This window comes from Phaenicophaeus curvirostris, chromosome 23 (assembly GCF_032191515.1).
Source record: "Phaenicophaeus curvirostris isolate KB17595 chromosome 23, BPBGC_Pcur_1.0, whole genome shotgun sequence".
Classification (NCBI taxonomy): domain Eukaryota; kingdom Metazoa; phylum Chordata; class Aves; order Cuculiformes; family Cuculidae; genus Phaenicophaeus; species Phaenicophaeus curvirostris.
The window spans coordinates 8,301,053-8,328,455 of record NC_091414.1 but is presented as its reverse complement, the minus strand read 5'-3'; the positions used below and the strand labels follow the sequence as shown (position 1 = coordinate 8,328,455).

The 27,403-nt window shown below is 43.7% G+C and overlaps 1 protein-coding gene across 1 annotated transcript; it reads left to right on the top strand.

Annotated features, from left to right (window-relative positions):
* Positions 1-958: 958 nt before the first annotated feature.
* Positions 959-26,104, top strand: ZMPSTE24 (zinc metallopeptidase STE24). The gene is made up of 10 exons (XM_069875463.1): positions 959-1,082; positions 4,047-4,193; positions 8,636-8,722; positions 9,370-9,486; positions 13,289-13,441; positions 17,180-17,321; positions 21,312-21,472; positions 22,285-22,389; positions 24,291-24,434; positions 24,764-26,104. The coding sequence occupies exons 1-10, from the start codon at positions 966-968 to the stop codon at positions 24,986-24,988; spliced, it is 1,398 nt and encodes a 465-aa protein (XP_069731564.1). The 5' UTR covers positions 959-965; the 3' UTR covers positions 24,989-26,104.
* The last annotated feature ends 1,299 nt before the right edge of the window (positions 26,105-27,403 follow it).

Below are 27,403 nucleotides of genomic sequence, written 5' to 3'. Positions count from 1 at the left end.
TTGATAGGAATGGTTGAACTTGATGATCTGGTAGGTCTCTTCCAACCTGGTTATTCTATGATTCTATGAATATCTCAAATGATGTAGACTTCACGACCTCTCTGGACAGCCCGCTCCGCCGTTTGATCCCACTCACGGTAAAAAAACTTGTGTTTAGACGGCATTTCACGTTTTTTAATCTGTGCCATTTGCATGCCTTCAGCCGACTGAACATGAGCCAGAAATGGCCCATGTGGCCAAGAAGGCCAATGGCATCTTGGCTTGGATCAGAAATGGCGTGACCAGCAGGGCCAGGGAGGTTATTCTTCCTCTATATTCTGCACTGGTGAGACCGCTCCTCGTATCCTGTGTCCAGTTCTGGGCCCCTCACCACAAGAAGGATGTTGAGGCTCTGGAGCGAGTCCAGAGAAGAGCAACGAAGCTGGTGAGGGGGCTGGAGAACAGGCCTTATGAGGAGCGGCTGAGAGAGCTGGGGGTGTTTAGCCTGGAGGAGGCTGAGGGGAGACCCCATTGCTCTGTACAACTACCTGAAAGGAGGTTGTGGAGAGGAGGGAGCTGGGCTCTTCTCCCAAGTGACAGGGAACAGGACGAGAGGGAATGGCCTCAAGCTCCGCCAGGGGAGGTTCAGGCTGGACATTAGGAAAAAATTCTTCACAGAAAGGGTCATTGGGCACTGGCAGAGGCTGCCCAGGGAGGGGGTTGATTCACCTTCCTGGAGGGGTTTAAGGCACGGGTGGACGAGGTGCTGAGGGGAATGGTTGGACTCGATGATCCGGTGGGTCTCTACCAACCTGGTTATTCTATGATTCTATGACTATCTCCATTGATGTAGGCTTCACGCTCTAGGCCCTCCCTCATTTTCACAGACTCGCCCCGCCCCGCGCGCCCCCGCCCCGCGCGCCCCGGGGGCGCGCGGGGCGGGGCGCGCGAGGCGGGGCGAGCCGGGTGAAGGCGCGTCGGCCGCCATGTCGCTGCTGGGGGAGCTGTGGGCAGAGCTGCCTGCCGAGCGGCGCATCTTCTGCGCCGTGCTGCTCTTCTCCTGGGCCGTGTACCTCTGGGAGGCCTTCCTGGCGCACCGGCAGGTGGGCGGGGGCTGCGCGGGCCAGCACGGGGGAGGAACTCGGGGCGGTGCTGCCCGGGGCGGGGGACGAGGGTCCGGGCCCCGCGTGGTGGGAGCCGGGGAATGGGGAAGCTCCGCTCGCCCAGCGGACCGGGCTGCAAACCCTGCCCCGCAAACCCTGCCCCGGCCCCGCTCTGAGAATCGTTTCGGAGGGTTGGAAAGCCAGCGTCCTTTGTTAGGCCCGGGCAGCGATCTCCGTGAACCGCGCGCCGCTTCGATGCCTGCGGATCGAGTTTTCCCGGGAATCGTATGCGTGTTCCGTTACTGTTCGAGGTCTAATTTTAATCATAGAATCATAGAATAACTAGGTTGGAAGAGACCCCTGGATTATCGAGTCCAACCATTCCTATCAAGCACTAAACCATGCCCCTTAGCACCTCGTCCACCCGTGCCTTAAACCCCTCCAGGGAAGGTGACTCAACCCCCTCCCTGGGCAGCCTCTGCCAGTGCCCAATGACCCTTTCTGTGAAGAATTTTTTCCTAATGTCGAGCCTAAACCTCCCCTGGCGGAGCTTGAGGCCATTCCCTCTTGTCCTGTCTCCTGTCCCTTGGGAGAAGAGCCCAGCTCCCTCCTCTCCACAACCTCCTTTCAGGTAGTTATAGAGAGCAATGAGGTCTCCCCTCAGCCTCCTCTTCTCCAGGCTAAACACCCCCAGCTCTCTTAGCCGCTCCTCATAAGGCCTGTTCTCCAGCCCCTTCACCAGCTTTGTTGCTCTTCTCTGGACTCGCTTCAGAGCCTCAACATCCTTCTTGTGGTGAGGGGCCCAGAACTGAACACAGGATTCGAGGAGCGGTCTCACCAGTGCCGAGTACAGAGGGAGAAGAACCTCCCTGGCCCTGCTGGTCACGCCGTGTCTGATCCAAGCCAAGATGCCATTGGCCTTCTTGGCCACCTGGGCCACTGCTGGCTCATATTCAGTCGGTTGTCAACCAACACCCCCAGGTCCCTCTCCTCCAGGCAGCTTTCTAGACAGACTTCTCCTAGTCTGTAGCACTGCACAGGGTTGTTGTGCCCCAAGTGCAGGACCCGGCATTTGGCCTTGTTAAACCTCATGCCATTGGACTCAGCCCAGCAGTCCAGCCTGTTCAGATCCCTTTGCAGAGCATAATGTTGTTATGAAACTGACAGTGACAATGGCCTCTCTGCTCCAAAGCACAGGAACATCTTGTTTGGTATCTTAACTAAATGCTAAAAGTTACCCTGATAATATACGTTTTGTACATAATAAGTATCTACTGAATTTACAACCAAGCCTTCTGAAACCTCCTGAAGCAGGCGCCAAAAGCAACAAATCACCTCGGGCCCCAGCAGAGTAGATTAGCCAGCTCAAACATTGCGGCCTTGTGCGATTAAGGAACAAGTTGCCCAGAGATAGAATCATAGAATCATAGAATAACCAGGTTGGAAGAGACCCCCAGGATCATCAAGTCCAACCATTCCTATCAAACACTAAACCATGCCCCTTAGCACCTCGTCCACCCATGCCTTAAACCCCTCCAGGGAAGGTGACTCAACCACCTCCCTGGGCAGCCTCTGCCAGTTCCCAATGACCCTTTCTGTGAAGAATTTTTTCCTAATGTCCAGCCTAAACCTCCCCTGGCGGAGCTTGAGGATAATGAGGAAGAGGAGTTAGGAACAGTTTGATGAGAAACAGGACTACAACCTTGAAGACTGCTGAACTGAGACAACTCTGTAAACTTAGCTGATGTATTATCTGGCCATATGGAGATTGCATGTACCCTAGAGGAGGGGGGGGGGCATCTTCAAAGATGTGAAACAAACTCGCTGCGGGGGGGATAAAAGGGGTTGCTCAGCTTACCTAACTTTGCGAGCTTTGGTGAAGCTGCGACTCCCCGGCCGCCCAGCGCTGCTTTTTCTTTCCTATCTAAATAAATAGTAAATTGATCCACGTTTGGACTTTGTGTTGTTAACGGAACTATAACAGGATGAGCTGTATCTGGAAAACACAGTTTTAAAGTGAACGTGCTCTCAGGCGGTCGATCTGTCCAACTTTCAAAGAACGCAATTACTTGACGAAAATGAACTTTAGTTTAAATCAAAAATGTATCACTTTTTGTAACAGGAACTCCTTCTTGCGCTGCCCCCTGCGCTCCCCGCTCCGCTCCCGGCGCTGTCCCGGGGCCGGGGCGACGCTGCGTTCGGAAGTGATGAAGAGTAGGAACCCTTTCTCTGAGAAGGAATAGATGTACTGAAATGAGCTAAGGCGATGGATGGAATAAGGGCTTTTTGTCTTTAAAAATGCTCACGTGGCGAGTTCCTACCGAGAGCCAAGGCGCCCCGCGCGGGCGCAGTCGCGGATCCGGTGCTTGGGTTCCGACTCTGCCCAGTGGTTACTGCGGTGCTGCAGGTCACATCCTGGGGAGAAATGAGTGTGTGTGAGCTTTATAGGGCAGCTGCATCGGAAATAAATTAAGAAGTAGGCAACTCGGTTTCTGATTACAAAGTAATGGGGGGATAGGACGAGGGGGGCATGGATTTAAATTGGAGAAGGGAGGATTTAGACTAGACATAAAGAGGAAATTCTTCCCAATGAGGGTGGGGAGGCACTGGAATAAGTTGCCCACGGAATCTGTGGCTGCCCCATCCCTGGAGGTGTTCGAGGCCAGGTTGGATGGGGCTTGGAGCCCCTGATCCAGTGGGAGGTGTCCCTGCCCGTTGCAGGGGGCATGATTCCATGATGATCTTTACGGTCCCTTCAAACTCAAACCAGTCTATGATTATAACCAATAATTATGCTTCAGTGTTATATTTGCAGCTTGATGGAAAATACGAATTTAGAAATTTTTGGGGGTCTTTTTGTTAAAACTTTCTGTGGTGGGCTAGGGGATCATGGTATATGTTACTTCTAAATCTTATTTATCTCCTTAAAAATATTGTCTGTAAATTTCTTTTTCAATTTTTCAGAGACGGGTGTATAGAACAACAACACATGTACCACAGGAATTAGGACAGATCATGGATTCAGAAACATTTGAGAAATCTCGTCTGTATCAACTGGACAAAAGTACTTTCAGCTTCTGGTCAGGCCTGTATTCAGAGGTGGAGGGCACTGTAAGTACCTGAGCTGCTCTAGCACTCGCGTGAAACTTTTCAGGTACTTAAACTGTGCAGCACTTTGATTTGTAGTGATGCTGTGCAGCTGCACTGTCAGCGTGCTAGCACCTTACATCAAACACCAACATTTGGAAGGCCTAGCATTTGGATTTCTTATTTGTGGCTGTGTTTGCAATATAAAAAGAAGGAATTATTTAGACAGCACATAATTTCTCTCCAGTGTTAAGTTGTACAATGTACGTTGTATTATTGTGCTTCAGTGGCACAGCTTACCGATCGTGGTTTCCACTGCAATGTAATTAAGCAACATCAGAATTATTTTAAGTTGTTACAAATATACCTTTTCCTGTGTTTGGAGAACACAACTAATTCAAATTTTATGTAAAATTTCAGTAGAAAGAAAAGCCTGTGAGAACAGGAAGAGTGCCAATGAGGCGCTTCTGAAGCATAAGAACAGTTGCACTGGACAATTAATGTTGGGATGTATGGAGAAACAGAACCATTGAGTTATATGTGTGATGCACAAACAGTTTTTAAGAGAAACCTTTTCTGACTTATTGCCGAAATGCACTGCTTCTCAGTAGTGCAGCTGGGTCAAAAAGGAACCCTGAAATGCCTGATGCTACAAATATCATTTGAGTATGATATACTGCATGACAAACTTGCAGAAGCAAAAAAGTCAGTTATAAAAGATAATGAAAATAGTATTGTAAACTAGCGTAAGTCATGTAACTGCATAACTGAGATGCAAACCCTCTTCACTTTTGCAATTCCTGGTCTCTCTTGTGCAACCTAACCTGTTCCTTGTTTCATTTCGTATGAACTTTTAACAGTGTTGCTATACCTGTGTCGATGTGGCTGTTCATTCACGCTGTTGGTCTTTTTGTGGTGCCAAGTACAACTTCAGGCAGTTTTTGTGTGAATTGGAAAAGCTTCTGTGCTTTTGACTAACTTTAGAGACAATATTTCATCTGTAAAATACAGCCATCCTCCAGTAGCTGGTTAGCAGACAGGGTGCAATGGTACCTATCAAGCACAACAAGGCAGAAGGTTCTGAAGCTTTATCTTTATTTCAAGACCTTTAGCTGAAACAGCTTCCCTTTTTTTTTTATAAGGAAAATATATTGGAATAAGCCTCTTTTGCCACTGAACTTGGTGCCCTGCTCAACAAAGGGCCACATCAGCAGTCTGTGCTTATCTTCACCGAGACTGATGATGGTTGTGGTCCCCCACAGCATTCTGGCCATTAGATGTTGTTGGAGAGGTATGGGTTTGTCATATGGACAGTTTGATAGATGAAGTACTGGCTGGATGGCTGCATCTGAAGAGTTACAGCCAATGGCTTAATGTCTGAGTGGAAAACAGTGGTGTCCTGCAAGGATCCAAACTTGGATGAATACTGTTTAATATCTTCATCAACAACATAGACAGTGGGACTGAGTACACCATCAGCAAGTCTGCAGGTGACACCAAGCTCAGAGGTGCAGTTGGTACACAAGAGGAAAGTGATGCCATCCAAGGTGACCTCGAGAAGCTGGAGGAGTGGGCCTGTGGAAACCTCATCAGGTCTGACAAGGACAAGTGTAAAGTCCTGCAATTGCGCCAGGGCAGTCCCAGTATCAGTACAGACCCAGGGATGAAGGGATTGAGAGCAGTCCTGTTCAGAAAGACTTTGAGTACTGGTGGGTGGAAAAATAGGATGTGAGCCGGTAATGTGTGCTCACAGCCCAGAAAGCCAATGGTATTCTGGGCTGCATAACAAGGAGTGAAGCCAGCAGGTAGAGAGAGGGAGTTCTACCACTCTACACCTCCCTGATGAGACCCTTCTGGAGCCCCATGTCCACCTCTGGAGGACCCAGTGCAAGACTGACATGGACCTGATAGGGTGGGTCCAGAGGAGGCCACAGAAATGGTCAGAGGGCTGGAGCAGCTCTCCTGTAAGGACAGGCTGAGAGTGGTGGGGTTGTTCAGCCTGGAGAAGAAAAAGCTCTGAGGAGACCTAATTGCAGCTTTTCAATACTTAGAGAGCTTATAAAGTCGGTGGAGAGAGACTGTTTACCAAGGCCTCGTTAACACACTTGTTGTCTTTCCTTCTCCCTAGGAAAGCATACCCTCTTGTTTCCCTGTTTTTCTTGTTCCTGCAAAGGGAAAATTACACTTGAATGGAAATTCCACCCCCAGTCCATTGCCATCTTAGGACAAGAGGTTTTCTTGGAAATCACCCTTATGGTACCTTTTTGGGTATGTTTTAAAGATCAGTAAAAAATCTAGGTAATAGCACTTTCCCAGCTGCACTCACTGATCTAAAAACAGTCTTGGAGGCCTATAGAGCTACTTGTGGTCAGTAATGTCAGCTGTACACTGAAAAGAGAATACAATTTTGGAATAACGTTCAGAGCTCAATTAATTAGCAGCTGGAGCACATTGACTGATAAAGTAGTCATTACCTTTGAAGTAGTGCAAATGGTAGGGATAGAGAACTAGGGTGATTGGGTTTTTTAATAACAGCTTGTAAAACATTGAGAAGTTCCAGCTGTGTACTGTGGGCATGGCAGAGGCACTTGAGTATCCAGCTCACTCTGATCATCTTCTGCCGGCTGCTGTGAACACCTCCAGACTTGATACACAGCTTCTTGGGTTTTGAGAACTTGTTCTTAATTGTACTGGATACTGGTGGGTTCACGTCAGACTCAAAGAAAAGTTTGTGCACCCCCGAAAAAACTGCCTGCTTGTTCCACTTACTGAACCTAATAAAAATAAAGACATCATGTACAAACCTTTTTGTGCATGCCTGTATGCTGCCATGGCCACAACGTATTTCATTATAGGGAAAATACCATTGATCTGAAGGCTGTAGCAATGCTGCAATTGTAACTATGGCTATTATTGATCATTAGATTTCACATGGCTTCTTTGTACATGCCTCACTTCATAGCTCTCTACAGCTCTGTGGAAGGAGGCTGGATCCAAGCAAGGGTTGATCTTTTTTTCCAAGTAATGAGCCACAGGTGGGCTTGGCAGTGTTAGGTTAACTGTTGGACTCGGTGATCTTAAGGATCTTTTCCAACCAAAATGATTCTATTTTACAATCAAGCTGATATGACTGATGTGATGGGTATGTGCAGTTTCTTCTCTCCATGTATGTGATGATGAGTTACTGCTCCTTTCTGTGATGCTGGGCTGTGTCTTTTTGTTTCTCGGAATCTGTCATGGGATTATCAGATTCCAACAGAGCTGCAGTGGGGTGGCCTCTAGTGTCTTATTTCACTACTTCCTTAGAGCTTAACTGCATCCTTTATCGGCTTTAGGAGCAGCCTGAACCTGAAAGAGGCTGTCATGGCCAAAGTTGATAAAATTGGATGACAGTTTTGCAACGCTTCCCTTTTAGAAGTATGATTCATTAACCTAGCAAGTTAATTGAAGGGGAGATGCTATATTAGAATTACTTGCATGTGTTGATTTATTTCAGCTGTTAATTATGTGGGTTTCTTTTTAGCTAATTAAGTAGTATCAACATCATGCTAATAGCTGTCTTTGTTCAGGGATAGGTACTTCTGGGATTTCCAGCTCTGGAACTTGCAGGCAGCATGCAAAGGAAAAAATGAGTTTGCTTTGGTCCATTCTGTCTCCTGCTGACACTCAAAATTCACCCTAATAGTTATGTTATAAGATAAAGCCCTTTAATAAAAAAATAAGTGGATAAAAACCTGGTACTTTCCATACTGGAAGTCTGCCTACTTCTTGAAAACTGATTTTTCACATGTATGTATATATAGCGATGTATTAATTGCTAAAAAAGTAAATGTGAAATATTTGGAAGTCAAGCTGTTCAACAAACACCACCAGCCCCTGGGGTGCGGGGGGTGGGGGCTCAGGCTCAGCTCTGCCCTGGTCATTACTTTGATGGTGGTGTGTCCCTAGTTGCCTGCTCCCCATTCTGGTATGGCAGGAGGCATTGTGAGGCAGATGAAGGGGGGAGAGTGTGAAGCTTTCTTAAAATGGCTGAAGCATCAATAATACTGAAAGTGAAATTACTACCTTTCTCTTGGCAGGGTGTGCAGTCAGGATGCTGCATCTTGCATTCCCCTCCTTGTGATGGTGCATTACTCAGCCACAGGGATACGAGTTTGAAGGTCTCTGAGAAATATGCCTTATTTTTGAGCCATCAGAGCAGCAAAGTCTGCAGCAAGAGGCTTGGAAATATGCTCATATTTCCCAGGACGGGGGAAGCTTGACCTGATCTGCACTTCTGTAAAGTAAAAGTGAACCATTGCTAGATATTCCAGGCTTTCTTTATGCACTGCTTAGGTCAGAGGAAGTCAAAGTGTCTAGTTATAAAACTGTTCTCATTCACCCTTAAACGGTCCTCATTGTGATGAAATTTCAGTTGAATAAGGTGACAGTCTGTTTGATAGTGCCTCTGTGGTTTTGTTTTCAAGATGATTCTCCTCTGTGGAGGAATTCCTTTTCTCTGGAATCTGTCTGGGCAGATCTCTGCTCGTGCTGGGTTTGGACCTGAATATGAGGTAAGCAGCCTTTAAATTTTAGTAGAAACTTTTGCTCTGAGAATTGTACTATTTTAATAATTTCTATTTTTAAGCTTGCCATTTACTTGAGTGGGATTCGGCTATAGGTACAACATCATAAAAGAAACAGATTCTGGTGAATGCAGTGACTGAGTGAGTCTGAGACTTGCTAACAGTGTGTGACTTTTAAATTAGCTTAATAATTAGAATATCCGTGTATGTTAAAATCATACAAGTCTTAAAACTATTTGAGTCAAACAAGGTGGTGCTTCGAGTTTTTGGGGACTTTTTATTTTGATGGTGTCTTTATACTAATTCTAGATGTGACCTTTCTGCACAGTAAAGGGGTAAGAAATTTGAGGCTACTGCTCATGTTGTCTTTGTGCTGTGGATGAGGCATCTATCCAAATTCTTGTCCTGAATCCTTAGTTGTTATTTAAATCTATTTCATCGGTGTATTTTTTTTCTTTAATACAGTAAGCTCTTCCAGGGGTCAGTAATCTAACAAACACATTCTATCTGTGAATTTATCTAGCTTCATCTTTTAACCAGTTTTAGTTAAACCACTGACATAAAATCCATTTTTAACACCTTGAATAACGTAACTACAGATCAGTAAAGATCAGATTTACATTTTTTGTTTTCAGATTGTTCAGTCATTGGTATTCCTGCTGCTGGCAACTCTCTTCAGTGCAGTGACCGGCCTCCCGTGGAGTTTGTATAACACATTTGTCATAGAAGAGAAGCATGGCTTCAATCAACAGGTACTGTAAATGACACTGGTGCTGAGCTAACACCTTCAGTAGCTTTGGTTGGCTGGATGTACTGGTACATCCATATCTGTGCCAAAGGTTTAGGAACACTTCAAGGTTTAGGAACATTTCTACTTGCACTGCATAAACGTAAGAGCAGTGACAGTTTGTGACTCCTGCAGAAGTCCCTGTGCCTCACTGGAATGTCTCTGCATGAGCCCATGCCTCTGTGTAAAGAGAAATGTGTGTCTGAGCAGTGGAACAAGGAACATTTTGTACTTCAGGGTTTGGTTTTGGATGAACTGTTCTTTGCTATTACTGCACAGTCTGCTTTGCAGGGGCAGTTCTGGTTTATGGACACTGAACAGGTGAAACAACACAGAAATTACTTTTCTCGTTGTGTTTTGCTTATTGATTTCTTGTATCAGCCTTTGTTAAATGAGAGAATTCAGCTCTTCATTTGTACTTCTGTCAGGTCTGCGCTTAATATCAGCTCTGGCATTCTTAATTTCTGTCACTAACTTAGCTTAACCTGTTTCAGTAACAGTTTCTCATGATATCAGATTTTTCTTCTGGGAGAGGAGCCTCAATCTGGGACACGTCATTAGTCACTTCATGCCAGAGCATAAAATCAGTTTTCTGCTTTTGGACCCAGCTAGTGTTGTCTACAGTACTTTCTGTTTCTGGTCAACTAAGGGCTTTTTTTTTACAGCAGAATGAAATTTGGGTGGGTACAGATGTGAGATAAAGCTGTTTGGCTCATTTTGATGAAGGTAGAGATGTTCTGGTGTTTGCCAGTTTCATCTTCCAGTCACTATGGAAGCATGAAGACTGAGCTACACCTAAAGAAGTGCAGTTTGTTTCTAAACTCCTAATGTTTCTGGTAAATAGCTAAATTGATTTTCTTATTCCTTTTTATAAAACGAGTAAGAAAATAAGTGAGGAAAAAAGTCCTGAACGCAATGATCCAGTTTGCACCCTCTCTCAATCATCCTTAATACAGAAGTGTGTACATCCTGACACATCCTATATTATTTTCACACCAAATTCTGGCAGACTGTTTTCTTTTTGGGGAAGCCCAACAATGAAAATCTTCCCTACGCGGTTCTGCCTTGACATCTGTGTTTATTCCCAGTAACTGCAGGGCTTGTTTGGTGTCCCCGCCTCCAGTGTTTGAATACTGTGCCAGTGGCAGCTCCTGCTCCAGTCTCTGGGAAGCAAATTGGAGGATTGGTCTAGTTAGTCGTGAGCCTTGAGCATGTGACCACCTCTGAACTCTCTCTATATTCCATTTAGCTCTCTAGTCTTATTAAAACCCCTTGTGCTTCTAAAAACCCCTGTGTAACTTCTAACAACCACTTGTTTCTCTCACCAGTCAGTAAATCCTCACTGCCAGAATGAGAACACACATGGCCATTCATATCCAGGTGAATCTGAGCTACAGTCCTGGACATCCCCTTCCCTTCTGCAGACTTTCCAGGAAGCATACTGACTGACAAACTTACTCTTCCTATAGAGGGTGGAAGGAGTGTTCCCGTGTTTCCAGAGCATGAGTCAAGTAGTCTTTGCTTCAAGGAAAATCTTCACGCCCTTCATGTCCAGGACAGAACTCCGAAGACTGTCTGTATTGGGACTTGTAGAGCACTAGAGTTAGAGCAAACTGGCAGACTAATTGATGGATGGAGAGCTTGAGTTGATCAGGCCCTGCCTCTGTGCAGGAGAAACTTAGAAGCTTGGACTTCTTTAAAACTGGTCTTGAGAGCTTGCAGAATGCATGTGTTATCTTTGTATGCTTTATGGAGGGCAAGGAGGATTCTGGGTGTATCCACCAAACATTTTCTCCTTGGAGTTGCGCTCTCTGGGTGCATCACGGTTGTCAGTGCAAGCACTGTGCTTGATCAGGCCAGAAAAGGAAGCTTTGCCCTGACGCCTGTGGATCTTGTAATGTGCTTGACTGAGCTACCTGCATGATGGCTCTTGCAAGGGTTTTTTCACTGTGCTTGGTCCTCGTGCCAAGAATTGAAGGCTGAGTCCAGGTACCAAATGTCTCACAAACACAATAAAATCTCAATCTTTCATTTTAGACTGGCGGGGTAGATCCTTCAGTGAACAAGCCAAATTGACTTGTAGTACCAGCCCAGACTTTGGAATTTCTAGTCATGAGTCTCAAATGATCTTTAGATTGAATCCTTCTTCCACGGCAGTGGCTTGTTGAAGATGAGGATTTCTCCTGAAGTCCCATCGGTGTTAAAAAGCAGGCAAAAATGAAGGACGCCATGTGATTTTGTGGCCCTACTCCTTCTCGATTGTGGAGCTGGAAGTAAAAGAGCTGAACTGAAAACTTGGGCAAAATGGGTTGTAGTTGCTGTGTTTCAGAAAGCCCAGTGGAAGCAGCACTGGCAGCATCCTTCTGTTCAGAGTTGTTCTAGGTTAGAGAGCTGTTTACTAAGCTAAAAAATGAAAAAGCTATTTAACAACAGTTCTGAGCTGAGGAATTAACAAAGGAGGAACGCACTGGTGTGTATTTTGTGGCTTGCACCAGTTTAAGGTCTTTATCAAACAGGAACACTATTTCCATTGTCCAGGATGGCCCACAGAGTTTTTCATGCTTCTCCATGCCATTTTCAGGAAAGAAGCACTGCTTGGTCTGAACAAGAGCTGCAAGTTTGACTGCTCTAGTTACAGAGCTGTTTTGGTGGAAAAGATAGCCCATGAGTTCCGGGAATATGAAAGGCAGGCAAGGAACGGTGTCCTCTGGAGCATTCCATTTCTATGGGCCGGTGTCTGCACAACCGTGTTACTGCTGATACTGATGGTCTTATAGCAGGAATGTGTCACCAGAGCACCCACTGTGTGACCAGAGTGAAGAATAGTCTAAAATACTGCGTTTGATTTGTTTCTGATAGTTATGGAGGTCTGAGGCCTCTATCCAAATTCTTGCCCCAAATCCTTATTTTTTATTTAAATCTGTTTCACAAGTATTTTTTTTTCCTTTCCAAACGGGTTCCATATCTTTAACGTAGTATGGGCTCTTTAATACATCTTTGCTGTGAAGTATCTTTACATAATAACCCACTCACTTATGTGCCTTGCAGATAGCTGTAAATACTTAAGTAACAGTTCCTAAAGGAGCCAGTTGGGTGTCTAATCACATAGCAGAGTCGCTACATCAGATTCATTCAGGTAGAGGTCTTTGAAATTTCTATTGTTTCCATTAAAGTTATGCTAATTTTAAAACCTGGCAGTGCTACTGGAGCAGTAACTGTCAGTGGGAGCTTGAGGTGAGATGCCCAACATATATCTAAAAATCTTTAATAGGACTTCTATATATTTCCAGTTAAGACAGTCAGCTTACTGGTAACTGAAGGTTAAGATGAATGAAAGCAACTGTTCGAAGACAAAATATTTTACACTAGCTGTGTTTCTTTAAGGTTTTCCTATTCTTAAAAGTCCCATAATGTCTAGGATATAGATTGGTAAAGGAATTAAGGAACAGATAGGCTTAAATTTTTCTTTACTCCTCTAACAAAATACATATGTGCAACAAAATATAAGGGTTTGGGTCAGATCTCGCTGAGGACAAGCACATCTGCGTAGACTTGGAGGCCATGCAGATGTAGAGAGGCACAGCTCCCAGGAGAGGAAGTGATGAGCTTCTTCCACTTTTTCTTAACTGACTTTTACTTTCTTATCACACTGGTGTTGCTGTTTGGCCATTTATCTTATTTTGTGTCTGTGCACCCACTGAGGGGCATTAGCCACTGTACATGTCATTATTTACACTGAAAATATGACTAATATCCTTTCTTTACAGACACTGGGATTTTTTTTTAAGGACGCTATCAAGAAGTTTATTGTGACTCAGTGTATTCTGTTGCCAGTGACTTCCCTTCTGCTTTACATTATTAAAATAGGGGGAGACTACTTCTTCATCTATGCCTGGCTCTTCACATTAGTTGTTTCCTTGGTGAGTATGAGAATATGTTTTTTTTCTGGATACTGGCTTACTTGCATTGTGCTGAAGTTTAAAAACATAACTGAATGGAAATGGAGAAAATTCTAAATCTCCTGGGAATTTTAGTACCTACAAACTTTTAACAGTGTGTCTTGCTCTCAGTTACTTGTTCAGAAATAATAGCTCATATTAATTTTCCACATCAATGCGATACCTTATATTTTATCTATTTAGTACTCGACTGTCTTCATCAATTGAAAAATAAACATTCAAAAAGTTTTAGAATAGATACTGGAAATACGGCATGATGAGGTGACACATTTTCCTTTCTTAAATATAGTAAGGGTACAAGGGCAACTGCCAGCAGTGGGACAAGACGAGGCAGAATGTGCTTTGGTCAGAAATGTTTCCATTGGCCTTTTCTTATAGGTTATCAAACACTGATTCTCCACTGCATTGCTTTGTATTGAGAAGAGCAGTGATTTTTTCCCTTGCTGCTTCTGCTTGTAGAGCTGCTTTAATACACTGAATTAGTAACTGGCATTTTTAGGGCTTGAATTAAAAGGATCTTTTTGTGTACGTCGAAAGGATTTGATATTTTCTATTATTACTATAAGCTCTGAGGTCTGTATTTTTCTTGTCCTCTTTCAACATAGTGCTCTGCTGTCTCTTTGCTCAACATATGAACCTTTGCTTGCCCAAGGAAGAAATTACAGGAGTGCTATCATATATATTAGTTCATTTTACATTTAGAGAACACCTTAACAAAGAAAAGAATTATTACGTTACACTGTAATAAAGCTTGTCGCGTTAGCCTAATAGTAAATTTGGGTCAGTCAGTCCCTAATTTGTGGCAGGTTCAGACTCTCTGGTTGCACTGGAGTGCATCATCAAGAACTTTTTTAGGAATATCTGGGTAAGCAGTCATGATTGATTGCTTTCTTCAGCTCCTTTCATGACCTAAGTACCTTCATCCCCTTGTCAACTTCCTTTCTAAATGACAGGTGTTGGCTTGCCAAATTGGTACAAAAATATGATGACAACGCTAGATGGGAGGCCACTGCAATTAATGCAGGAAAATCTGGTTTCCCAGTTATATCCAATAGCTGCATTGACTTTCTCAGACATGGCAACATGGAAGGAATTGTGACTCAGTTTAAATCATGACTGCAAAATCTTTTCATAAACCTGTTTTTATCAGATACGGATCCCATTATGTGAAGTGCATTCGTTGCTTACTCATATTTTTTCTTCATTGATACCTAACACATAACTGAAGTAAAATCTGTGTGGATTACTGGATTTCTGTGTGGCCACTAAGTTTGCAGTAGTGCCGTTTCCAGCAGTGGTCCAAAGAAGTCCATGACAATAGTGTAGTAGCAGAGGTACCCTACTTAGGGGGCAAATCTGGCTCATGATTACTACTTCGAGTTCTTTCAAGCTTTTTCATTTGTTTGTTTGTTGGCTTACTTACACAGTGTTTCCTGTTTTGTTGTCTGTAGGTCAGATGTCCTTTCTGGTGACCTGTTCCCTGGTTTTGTCTCTGAATGTGTCTCTGAATGTGTCTCTGAAAAATCGTGTTAGGTGTCTGAAATGTCAGTTTAGCGTACCAGAATGACTGAAGCAGAAAGATTTGTGTAGACTCTGATCAGTACTTTTAAGGAAGAGCAATTCTTTCTTCCAAGCTTTAATCAGCAGTTTACTCTTAAATCTTCTTTCAGCATTTGAGCTGCTGCTCTGCCAGCTGGAGTGAAGCAGTCCACACTTACAGAACATCCTAGTGCAGCCTTGTTGTTAGTAAAACTGGGGAGATGTTAGTTCCTTGTGTGATATTCAGTTCATGTTTTAAGTCTTGGAGGCTTTAAAGACTTGTTTTCTTCATAGAAGGATTAATCTGAAATTTTGCAAGAACTGGTATTTTCAGGATTTTAAGAAGTTACATTATTTTCTGATATGGCCCACCCTCATCTGTGCCCAGAAAGTGACATTTTTTTCCTTAGCCACATTTATACCTGTCATTAACTGCTCTGATTCTTACCATGTTTTCTTTAAAATATGTGTTGTACAAATGTTGTATGGTCTCGTATGAGAAACTTTCTGAATGTCCATTTTATGATCTTTACCAAGCAAGTTTAGTAGAAAGAAGAGATGTAGGTGAGGAATACCTGAACTTCAAGGTGAGAACCAGAACATACTTGGTAGAGAGCACATTTCTCTTTTTATTACTTTTCTATCACAACCCTGTGTTTTTGCTCTGCCCCTTCCAATTGAGCTGTCCACATAGGTTTTTTTTGAATTATTATTATTTTATTTTTATTTTACTATTTTTTTTCCTGAGATATTACAGATACTTTAGGAACTGATGAAACATAGGTTGGTCTTTTACATGACAAAAGCTAGAAAATAAAACCTGACGTGTCAGAGCTACAGATTTATGTACTGAAAGGTTGTGTTTGAGACCAAATGGCTCACTGTTATTTTTTCCTCTCTCTCCTCTTTTTATCCTGAAGGTTAAGTGCATGCCCAGACAATTGGTGCTTTTCAGGTGTCTTGCAATGTTGCTGCAGCTTTACAGGGTTTGAGGCCTTAGTGGTGTGGGTTTGAGTGATCTTTTATGTGCTAAATAGCTGTAAAACATGTTATATTTACCCTTTGGCATTCAGTTTAGGGAAAAAATCTGGTTATAATCACATTCCATAACTCTCTAATCATAGTTAGAGTTGCATCCTTTTTACCATTTTTTTTGCCTCCTAACATCAGGACGTTACCCAAGGATCAGACATAAGAGCTTAAAATGAGCCCACAGGTATTGCATAGTCTGAGATGCTTCCCTTGACTAAAATGACTGATTTCTGCCTGATAAAATCCCCTTCTACACTTGCTGCAAAATTGCTGCAGAGGTTTGTCTTAATAGTTACTTCGTCTTTGTCAAGACAACTTTGAAGCTGCTATTCATGTCTATTTCTGTCTCATGTCCTGTTGCATTTTCATTGACCAGAATTTAAACTTTTCTCCAGTCCTTTTCTTTAAATAAATAAATAAAAATCAGAGTTAAGCTTTCCTGCCCATCACAGTGTTATTCCAGTCCTGGCTTTCTCATCTGAGCTGCATCTGCTGTCAGTTTGAAGATGCAGGTACATTGTAGTGGTTCTGGGACATGGCCATTACCTGTTGTGAACCAGCAGCCTCAGGCAGTTCCTCAGCCCTATGTACAGCTGGGAGAAAGGGCAGAAAATACAGGACATGAAATTTCTTACTCGCTTTAGACCCTGTGAATTTGCAAGTTAGCTGGAATTTGAAGAAGCGTGAGTATTTCCTGGTTCAGTCAGCACTACTGCTCATCATGAAACACTGCAGAGCTTTCCAGCATGGGTGGAGCAGGTGGCAGTGATGGTCTGTCACTGATAAGACCCCTGCTCCCAGCTCTGCAAGTGACTTTGCCTTCTGCAGTCTGATGAACCATCAGAGCACAAGCGTGTTCACCCTGATTCTGCAAGGGCTGCAGAGTGCAGATTGACCTACCCCACCCCACCATGCTGGGGAATTGCTGACTCAGCAGACTGAACAGTGGTCTTCATGGATGAGATGACCCATAGACAGCCTGGCTACAGATCACGCTTCATACCAGACTCTGCTTTTTCAAGTGTTTTGTCTGAAACTGTACCCTCTTTTTGTATGTATTCGGACTCCTCCTTTAGTACTGACCACACATTTGTGTGTCTTGTTTTTAATACCTGTGTGTGTTTGCAGGTGCTTGTTACGATCTATGCAGACTATATTGCACCTTTGTTTGATAAATTCATTCCACTTCCCGAGGGAGAGCTCAAGCAACAAATTGAAACGATGGCAAAGAGCATTGACTTCCCCCTGACTAAGGTGTATGTGGTTGAAGGTGAGAGTCGGGATTTTTTGTTAATAAAAAGACTCTAATTTTGAATTTGTGGATTTTTAGCTCTGATTGTGGTTGCTGTAATATGGCAGTTGATTGTGTTCCTTAGCTTGTGGAATACTTGTTAATGCCTGTGCCATTTCCTTTTTTTATTTTTTTTTTTTTGCCTTGGAGTTGGAAAAGGAAGGCAGGAGTCAAGGCAGGAGTCAAGATTCCAATTTTAGAACTTTAAACCATTAGGATAAGTGTGTTTTATTGTTACTAGTCTGAGTTCAACATCAATTGTCTCAAAGTCCTTGGAGAAACAGTTGAAAAAGTTATGCAAGTTAAAAACACCTCCTCCTTCTTAGAGCCTTCACTTGGACGGTTTCTGATGGTGTGGCTGGACAAACTCAAGACCTTCAACTTGATACTTAATTTTTTTCACTTTCTAGTAATGAATTTCTTGTCCTCTTTTCTTAGGTCATGAACTATAACATGAAGCATGCCAGCTGCTGTGTCCTTTCCTCTCCATGTTCATGGAGCACTTTTCTGTTTGTCTTTGCCACTGTTGGTTTTTTTTCCATTTTTTTTTCTATTTTGTTCCCTTCTGAACTTTATTTTAGGTGCTTCCCCAAATTTTGTTTTGTTTCTTTGCCTCAGCTGTGAGGATCAGAAGGGATTTTATTGCCTTCATGAAAGCAATATGAGATGGCATAAAGAGATGGAACAGTACAATGTTACAGTCGAGAGGGGGATGGTTTTACTGAGCCTGGAAGCTGTGGCTTCCAAAACTCTGCTTCAGTGCAGCCAGAACTACTATTGTAGATCTACTTGTGGCCCAAGAAACTCCTCTTTTCTAATGTAATTGAAGCTTTTCAAGCTTTAGAGTCAGTGCAGAGTCTTGCCAAGCAGGGAGGGGTTTCCCAGAGGCATTGCTGGCTTTTAAACGTGGTCAACGTTCAATGAGACAACCAGCTGTCAGTACTCTGGCTTCCAATGTAGTGTGCCACTGCACTGGCTGCTTCAGTGTGTCAAAATTTAGAGGCAATGATCTGCCGTGGAGTGAGGTTGCCAAACCCCCATTTTCTTTCCTAGAATCCTTAAGAGTATTGAGCTGGCCCTATTTCCTTCTGATTTTGCAGGCTGGATGTGTGAGCATATTTTTGCCAGTGTTTTTCTGCACTCTGTCTTGACTCTTCCCACTCCAGAACTGACTTCTTAGTAACATGTGCAGTGGGTGGATTACAAAGGTTTGTTCTCTTCCAACACTTAGCGGAGGGTTATGTTTTTTAATGATATCCAGATGAAAGGGAGCGTTACTACCCTGTGGCTGTTCAGATTTTGTCACTGAGGAGGGACTTGATGCTGAGGTTTTGTACTCAGACCAGTCTCTTCCTCTGTTGATCCATCTTCATTTGGTGCTGAAGGTTAGAGCAGGAAGAGCATTCTGCACAGTAATGGGCTGCCTGACAATGGATATTTTGTGCCCTAAGGAATTTACGTAGCTCATACGTTTATACTGAGGGCTGAAGGCAAATGCCTTCAACTGGAAGTATCTTCTGTTGCAAAAGCCAGAGCAATCACAGAATCACAGAATCACAGAATAACCAGGTTGGAAGAGACCCACCGGATCATTGAGTCCAACCGTTCCTATCAAACACTAAACCATATCCCTCAGCACCTCATCCACCCGTGCCTTAAACACCTCCAGGGAAGGTGAATCAACCACCTCCCTGGGCAGCCTCTGCCAGTGCCCAGTGACCCTTTCTGTAAAGAATTTTTTCCTAATGTCCAGCCTAAACCTCCCCTGGCGGAGCTTGAGGCCATTCCCTCTTGTCCTGTCCCCTGTCACTTGGAAGAAGAGGCCAGCACCCTCCTCTCTACAACCTCCTTTCAGGTAGTTGTAGAGAGCAATGAGGTCTCCCCGCAGCCTCCTCTTCTCCAGGCTAAACAACCCCAGCTCTCTTAGCCGCTCCTCATAAGGCCTGTTCTCCAGCCCCTTCACCAGCTTTGTTGCTCTTCTCTGGACTCGCTTCAGAGCCTCAACATCCTTCTTGTGGTGAGGGGCCCAGAACTGAACACAGTATTCGAGGAGCGGTCTCACCAGTGCCGAGTCCAGAGGGAGGATAACCTCCCTGGACCTGCTGCCCACACCATTTCTGATCCAAGCCAAGATGCCATTGGCCTTCTTGGCCACCTGGGCACACTGCTGGCTCATATTCAGTCGGTTGTCAACCAACACCCCCAGTTCCCTCTCCTCCAGGCAGCTTTCTAGCCAGACTTCTCCTAGTCTGTAGCACTGCATAGGGTTGTTGTGCCCCAAGTGCAGGACCCGGCACTTGGCCTTGTTAAACCTCATGCCGTTGGACTCAGCCCAGCGGTCCAGCCTGTCCAGATCCCTTTGCAGAGCTTCTCTACCCTCCAGCAGATCGACACTTCCACCCAGCTTAGTGTCGTCTGCAAACTTGCTAAGGGTGCACTCGATGCCTTCATCCAGGTCATTGATGAAGACATTGAACAGGGCTGGACCCAGCACTGAGCCCTGGGGAACCCCACTTGTCACTGGCCTCCAGCTGGATTTCACACCATTTACCACCACTCTCTGGGCCCGGCCATCCAACCAGTTTTCCACCCAGGAGAGTGTGCGCCTGTCCAGGCCAGAGGCTGACAGTTTCTCAAGCAGAACGCTGTGAGAAACTGTGTCAAAGGCTTTACTGAAGTCCAGGAAGATCCATCCACAGCCTTTCCCTCATCCAGTAGCCGAGTCACTTTGTCATAGAAGGCGATCAGGTTAGTCTGGCAAGACCTGCCTTTTGTGAACCCATGTTGACTGGGCCTGATCACCGGGTTCTCTTGCATGTGCTTCATGATAGCACTCAAGATCACCTGCTCCATGACTTTCCCTGGCACTGAGGTCAGACTGACAGGCCTGTAGTTCCCTGGGTCCTCCCTGTGACCATTCTTGTAGATGGGCACAACATCAGCCTCCAGTCCAGTGGGACTTGCCCAGTCTTCCAGGACTGTTGGAAGATGATGGAAAGGGGTTTGGCCAGCACATCCGCCAGCTCCTTCAATACCCTTGGGTGAATCCCGTCCGGCCCCATAGACTTGTGGGTGTCTAGTTGGGCTCGCAAGGCTCTGACCACCTCCTCTTGGATCACGGGAGCCTCATTATGCTCCTCTAGTTCCTGGGTTTGTGCACAGACGGAACGACTTTCTTTACAATTAAAGACTGAGGCAAAGAAGGCATTAAGTACCTCAGCCTTTTCCTCATCCCCTGTCACTGTTGTTCCTTCTGTGTCCAATAGGAATCCACCTCTTCGCTCACGGACACCTCTGTCAGTCCTGGTGTTGCAACAGCTGCTGTCCATTGGGAAAAAAAAGGCCACGTTTTAACAGCTGCTTTGATCTAAACAGCTCTTGTATCAACTGAAACAGTCTGTGTTCTATGGAAAGAGATTAGTTTCTTGGCCCCAAGCATATTGATAGTAGAAACAGTCCATGATTTACCTGATTTGCCTATTCCAAACAGAAATAATTGTGAGAGACTGGCCAATAATCTGTAGTTCTTCTCATTTTCTTCTGCTTATGTTTCCAGCATCTTCACCCTTACCTGTTTCAAACTGTCTTTGCTGGCACACTGATGTACTCATCCCAGGTCCTTTGCCAGGAGAGCAGTGCATGTACTGTGTAGAGTGCTCTTTCTGCTCTAACCAAAAGCTGCAATAGAAATTACTTTTCTTCTGGATATTGGATGGACACATGACTGCTTGTGTTTTTAGTGATTACAAGTTACAGATGAAAAAAAATTATTTCTCTGTTGAAGTTAGCAAATGAGATAATAGTCACTTACATAATTTAAAATGTGCTTTACCCTGCAAACTCATTTGCCTGAGTTTATTTGTGAACTTTGAGAATTCCATGGGAAGAACCTGTTCTGTGTAATATTGCATTGTCTTCAGTGCATGGGTTTATTCAGATCATGGTCTTAAATGTAATTTTTCCCATCAGGTTCTAAGCGTTCTTCTCATAGCAATGCTTATTTCTATGGATTCTTCAAGAATAAGCGGATAGTGCTCTTTGACACCCTCCTGGAAGATTATTCTGCATTGAACAAAGAGCCAGCAGAAGGCGAAGATGGTGAGAATGAAGAGACAAAGCCTAAACCCAAAGTGAGTTCTTTATTTTTTTATTGTTATTTACATTAACTTCTTGGTGAGATTTTCATGTGTTTTTTAAAGGTTCTGAGTGAGATGCTGAAACACAAAATCAAATTATTTCAACACCGAAGTATCCCTGAGCTGCTAATTGGAATTTCTGAGTCTGTGTGAATACTGCAGACAGCATTAAAGGCACCACTGGGAATCCACAGGGGCTTTAGGAAGACACTGTTTCTCCTCATGTAATTGTTTGAATAAGGGGCCTGTTTGGGGTTTTAGCTCTCCTTCTTTTGAGTCAGCCACATTGGAGCTTTCCTATGAAGGAAAAGGTTTTTTCTCTGTGTGTCATTTGTGTGCCTTTTACTACATGCAAGAATTGTGGTGCAAGAGGCCCTCATGTGGGCACACACACGGATCCTACATGTGCATCCTCCTCAGGATGATGGCCTTCTATTGTCCTTCCCATTGATGTGCAGCTACACAGCAAGACTCTGCTATAACAGCACTTGTGGCTTCGGGAGAGCATAGAATGGTTAAAACGGATGGAATGCTTTCCGAAAAGCCTGCATGAATAAGAGAAGACAGAATTGTGTTGTGCAGCCTCGGGCTGGGGCACTGTGCAGATTGTTGTTCTGTCCAGATTCCATTTCCTATAACCATGCTGCTGATGGAATTCTTTTCATCCCTGGTTTGGCATGGCACACTGCAGAAATGAGTGATGAGAGGAGGGGATTTTGAGCACACCTGCTCCTAGTCATAATGAGAATCACATTTATGCGGTTGTGTTTACTCGTACCTGGTATTCTGCTTTGGTATTTCCTCAGAACAAGAAACAAGGATGTAAAAATGAAGAAGTTCTGGCTGTACTTGGTCATGAATTGGGTCACTGGAAACTAGGTCACACTGTCAAGAATATTATTATCAGCCAGGTAAGTTATGAGAAGCTGGTGGTTTCTTAGAGCATTCTGTAATTATTGCCATTTTCCAGATTTGTATGCCTGCTTCCAGATTTGTAAGCGTACGTTCACACAATAGACTTATGCTCTACAAAAAGTTGCTCAGGTTTTGTTTTTCTTTGCTGTATTGCAGTGAATGTGCCTTTCTGTCCCCTCTGTGCTCCATCTGGTTGGTAGAAAGCATCTTAAGAAAGCAGCTCTTCTGCCTGCATTCATCTCAGCAGCTTTCTGAAGTTGGGACATATTTTTCTTGCTCTTCTTTGTCTTGTATGGATATCAGGGCCTTCTCTGTGCTAGGGATAGGACTGGATGTGTCCTGTCTACCAGCCTGCATTTCTTTGGGTGTTTATCATTATCTCTGGGGAAGCTTTGTGTCTGAGAGCTTCTGTCAGTCTTGTTCCTTGGAGGGCTGAGAAGGAATGTGACTGAGTATTATGAAATCTGGCAGAGGAGGGCATTCTGACTTATTTACACTGTATACTCAGACCTTGTGCAGTGATGACTTGTAAATAACTTTATTGTGCCATTCTTGGTGCGTGCCCAAATGGGAGTGAACACTGAGGCAGTCTTTAGGGATTGCCCAGCCTCGCCTTGGAAGAAAAGGAGCCAGTGCTCTGTTTCCTCATGCATGTGCCTCTGGACACCACACAGTACAAAAAAATTCTTCCACCGAATCTCCTCCTTCAAGTTCTTTTACGTGCAGGGCACAGCTATGTGCCTCCTACAGAACGACTATCAGCAGTCTCCTGTGTGCTTTGGCGTAGATCTTTCTTTGCTCCAGGTATTTCTCACCCTTCTTTACTCCAAATCCCCAGCCTTTTCTTTATCTCTCTTAGCTGCCCTCCTGTGCACCCTCTGTAACTCCATCATGTCTTTCTTGAGATGTGTGCACCATTCCAGGAATGCTCTGCTGTTCTTTTTCTAAGGCTGTTCACAAGCTTTTCAAGCAGTGCTTCTGTTTAAGAACATCTCTATCTTTCTGTTTCCGCACTGGCTTTTTCTTATCCACACAACTGAACGCTTCAGTGAGGGCCTTATCATTGTCTGCTTTAAGGCAATTATCTTCCAGCTTCTGACGTCAGTGTTGATCCCTACTAACTAGCAACTACTGTGATGCTTTTGCCACACATGTACCTTTTGTCTTTGGATCCACTTTCTATACATTATTATTTTGCTTTAATAGGTAGATTTTTATCTTCAATTCCTGGCATTTTCACAAATTCTTCTGCAATGTCATTACTTTTTCTGCTCATTTTTTGCTGTCACAGCCAATCCTCTTTATTTCTGTCGCGTGTGTTTCAATAACAAACAGTGTTCTGACACATTCCACATTACCCTGAGAAGGCCAAACAGCCACTTGTATTGAGAAGATCAACTTCTCTAGAAAACTCAGTAAGGCATGGTCCTGCCTCTTGCCTCTGGAAAACCAGGCAAGAACAGTGCTTGGACACAGAGACATATGGCTTAGATGGAAGCAGATTGTTTCCAGGAATAGGAATTATGACACAGCACAGACACGTCTTGCTTGGTTTTAAACTTCTTGGAACCTAAATGCTTAATTCCAAGGAGATGGATTCTATCCTGTACTCCCTCCACACTTATCTTGTCTTCTTGTCTTTTCATCTTCCTTTCCTCATCTTCCTAGGCTTTTTCTTAGATTACTGACAGAAAATAGTAAGTGTTTCTTTATTGCATGTGTTCACAGAAAGTGGATTAGGGCCAGCTGCCTGTTCGTCTTTGTGTATTAGCTCTAAAGTATTATGTTTGAGCTTTTTTCAGTGATATTTCTATGCAAATCTGCAATATGACTAGGTCATGTTTTTGACTTAATTGAAAAACTTGCCTTAATCAAGATGGTTGTTTCCTTTCTCTAGATGAATTCCTTCCTCTGCTTCTTCCTCTTTGCTGTGTTAATTGGTCAAAAAGAACTCTTCACTGCATTTGGTTTCTATGACACCCAGCCTACCCTGATAGGCTTGATGATTATTTTCCAGTTCATTTTTTCACCTTACAATGAGGTAAATTGTTTTCAAGACATAGATGCTGAAGTATTATCATATTTACATCTTATTTAAACAACAATATTATTTTGACTGGGGGGGGGTGGAAATGTTTGAAATTTTTAGGGGCTCTATCTAGTGTCTCGGTTTAATGAGTAGGCATAGTGCTCGGTGTTGGGCAGGAGTCCCAGTTCCAGGTGTGGCCGGGATAAACCTCAATGAGATCGTTCAACAGCAACTGTGATGGGTGGATGTGGGAAGGGAGGTACAGCAGCATTTACTGATACTATAAGGAACTTGCAGATGGCTGAATTTTGAAATAATTTTTGCTATATTTCTCTCCTCAGGTCCTCTCATTCTGTTTGACTGTATTAAGCCGACGGTTTGAGTTTCAAGCAGATGCATTTGCCAAGGAACTTGGCAAGGCTAAAGACCTATATTCTGCTTTGATCAAGCTAAACAAAGATAACTTAGGATTCCCTGTTTCTGACTGGATCTTTTCAATGTGGCATTACTCCCATCCGCCCCTTTTAGAAAGACTTCAGGCCTTGAAAGATGCAAAGCAAGAGTGATGGGAATCATCATCTGTTCAGAGACCGTGCTGCCATCTCAGAAGCAAAGTTCAGAGCTGCTTTTTAATTTCTTTTTAAAAATTGAATACCAGTTCAGTGCAATGTTAACTGCACCACAGAAATAGGTATTAAATTATATTTTTTTTTTTAAAAAGAACAAACGTGGAACTTAATTTAGAAGAAGTACTGGGTGAAGACCTTTGCCCCCCCCTCACTGGCTTTTATGTCCATATCATAGTACAGACTTGTAAAGGGAGGGCAACAAAGTTATAGTCTTCAAAGCACCTATTTCTTCAGTTTGTGTATGACTTGAACTTGCTTTTGATCCTATTCTCAGTGTTCTGTGAACCTTCCCAGTCTCAACCTCTTTAACAGCAAAGAGGGTTTGAGGGACTTGGTTTCTTGTGTAATAACACTGGTACTTGCCAAACACTGGTTTATGTTTTTAAAAGCTGGATACAAGCACAGGCCTTTCTCTGGATTGATGACTGTCATAATTGAAAATGTCACTTAATAAAAGCTCCTTTCTCTGAAGTGTGGGACAAAGGATGAAGTACAGCTGAGGAAATGTACCATGGCTTCCTTGGAAGTAAGCACTGGTTGGTATTCCCTAGTTTTATAGTGGGATTAGGCTCTTCCTTTTCTCCACTGTGCTGCTGGGGGTATGGAAGGATGTTATGGAGAATCAGAACATGTTAGAGAATGTTGCTGATTCTCTATTCTCCTTTTTACCTGTGAGATGACTGGTTCCCAGCTTTTCCACACCTCAGTTCCTCCATCTCTGGTGTTCTTTGCCTAAATTGTGTATATGGAAGTGTCCGGTTGCTCAGGCAGTGTTATCGGAGCCAAACTTTCATTCATAGGGGCTTTTCCCTCCACTCAGTAGAGGGGTTTCCATTGGTATGAATCCATCTGAAATAATAGTGCTGGAATATTTAGAAAACTTGAGTCATTGTTCTGATATAAATAGCCCCAAACACACTTTGTTCATATAGGTCAGTGAAAGGCAAAGTGAATAATTGCAGAAATTGTTTCTGCGTTGATTATCTCCCATTTTTCAGATAAAAGGTGGAATTAAATTTACTTCTGTTGAAATAAAGATAAAAGTTAAATATATGTTTGTATGTGCTATACAAATGTTTTGAACCAGCCCTTGCCTCATATAAAAAAGTTCTGCTCAGCTCTGTGCAGAGAGAAGTCTTCAAAGCACATTCTCACTGTTTCAGAATGCAGAGTATTCTCAGAGACTTAACTGTTTAAATTTGCTTTTCTGATCATAGGGAAAAATGCCTTCTCAGATGATGGACATGATGATGTCTCAGGTGCAACAAGATACAAGATGTTGTGGAAGCCCTTTGTATGCCTTATTGTGTTTATACCCCAGCAAATATGAAGCTGAACTATAGATATGGATTTAGGAGACAGTTTTACAAATATGGGGAGCCTATATTTGTCATATTAACTGCATTCATTAAATGGCCTTTGAATAAGAGGATTAACTTGAATCTGTCAATTCAGAAGAGTAAATGAATGTGTCAGGATTAGAGTTGGAGATGTGGGTTGGTGTAAACCTAAGGAAAACTTATTAAATGTGCTCAGAGAAAACCATTTATCTTACCCATTAGGTAATGCTTGTACTCAGAAATTAATACTGCAGAAATTTGGTTAAACACAAAAAAAAGGAGGGTAAAGCGGAAAAATCTCGGTGTCATTACAGCAGTTGCCGGTTGCTTTCTTTTCTTCCCTATTGCTTTGGAGTCAATCTCTGCAGTCCTCCCAGCTGGATTTCATCCAATTCCTCTAACAAGGATTCACAGTTGGTTTCAGTCTGCTCCAGTTGCTTCTCAGCATCAGCGCTGTTTGTTAGTGTGTGGAGCTGACCTCTGCCTGTTCACATGCTGCTGTGCAGGTGGCTGGAATGCCTTACAGACCTTCCACAGCCTCTGGCTCCTTCCTGCATGACTTAGAACAGTTGCAGTCGAAATTGCACCTAGACCTTTCCATGCAGCTGCTGCCTCCCCGTATATCTAAGTCCTCCTGCAGGGTCTGCACAGCCTCTACAAACATGCTTGAAGGCAAGGTCTGTCTGCAAGGATCCACTGCGTGACCCTGCTGCTTCATCACCAGTTTTGAAGAGAGGGGCAAGAAAATTACTAAGAGTCACCTTTGGTTTTCACAGAACCACTAGCCTTGGTTTTGTTACCCTTGCAACGTTGAAATATTTGAGGCCGGGGAACCAGAACAGAATATCCCTGGCAGTGCACTCCACACTGGCATCTGTGAGGCTGCTGGGCACTCAGCAGCAGTGTCCTACCCAAAGGCTGGTGACTCCAGCTTGCCATTCCCTGCCTCACCAGCTTTTTCCAGTGGTGTACGTAGAAGCTTGAGAGAGGACGTGACAGGGAAGAATCCAGC

Bases quoted from the DNA above. Each gene is read 5' to 3' on its own strand.
- ZMPSTE24 (XM_069875463.1), top strand. From the start codon at position 966: ATGTCGCTGCTGGGGGAGCTGTGGGCAGAGCTGCCTGCCGAGCGGCGC. The intron at 1,083-4,046 runs GTGGGCGGGGGC...TCAATTTTTCAG, and splicing joins CCTTCCTGGCGCACCGGCAG to AGACGGGTGTATAGAACAAC. The intron at 21,473-22,284 runs GTGAGTTCTTTA...GTATTTCCTCAG, and splicing joins AGACAAAGCCTAAACCCAAA to AACAAGAAACAAGGATGTAA.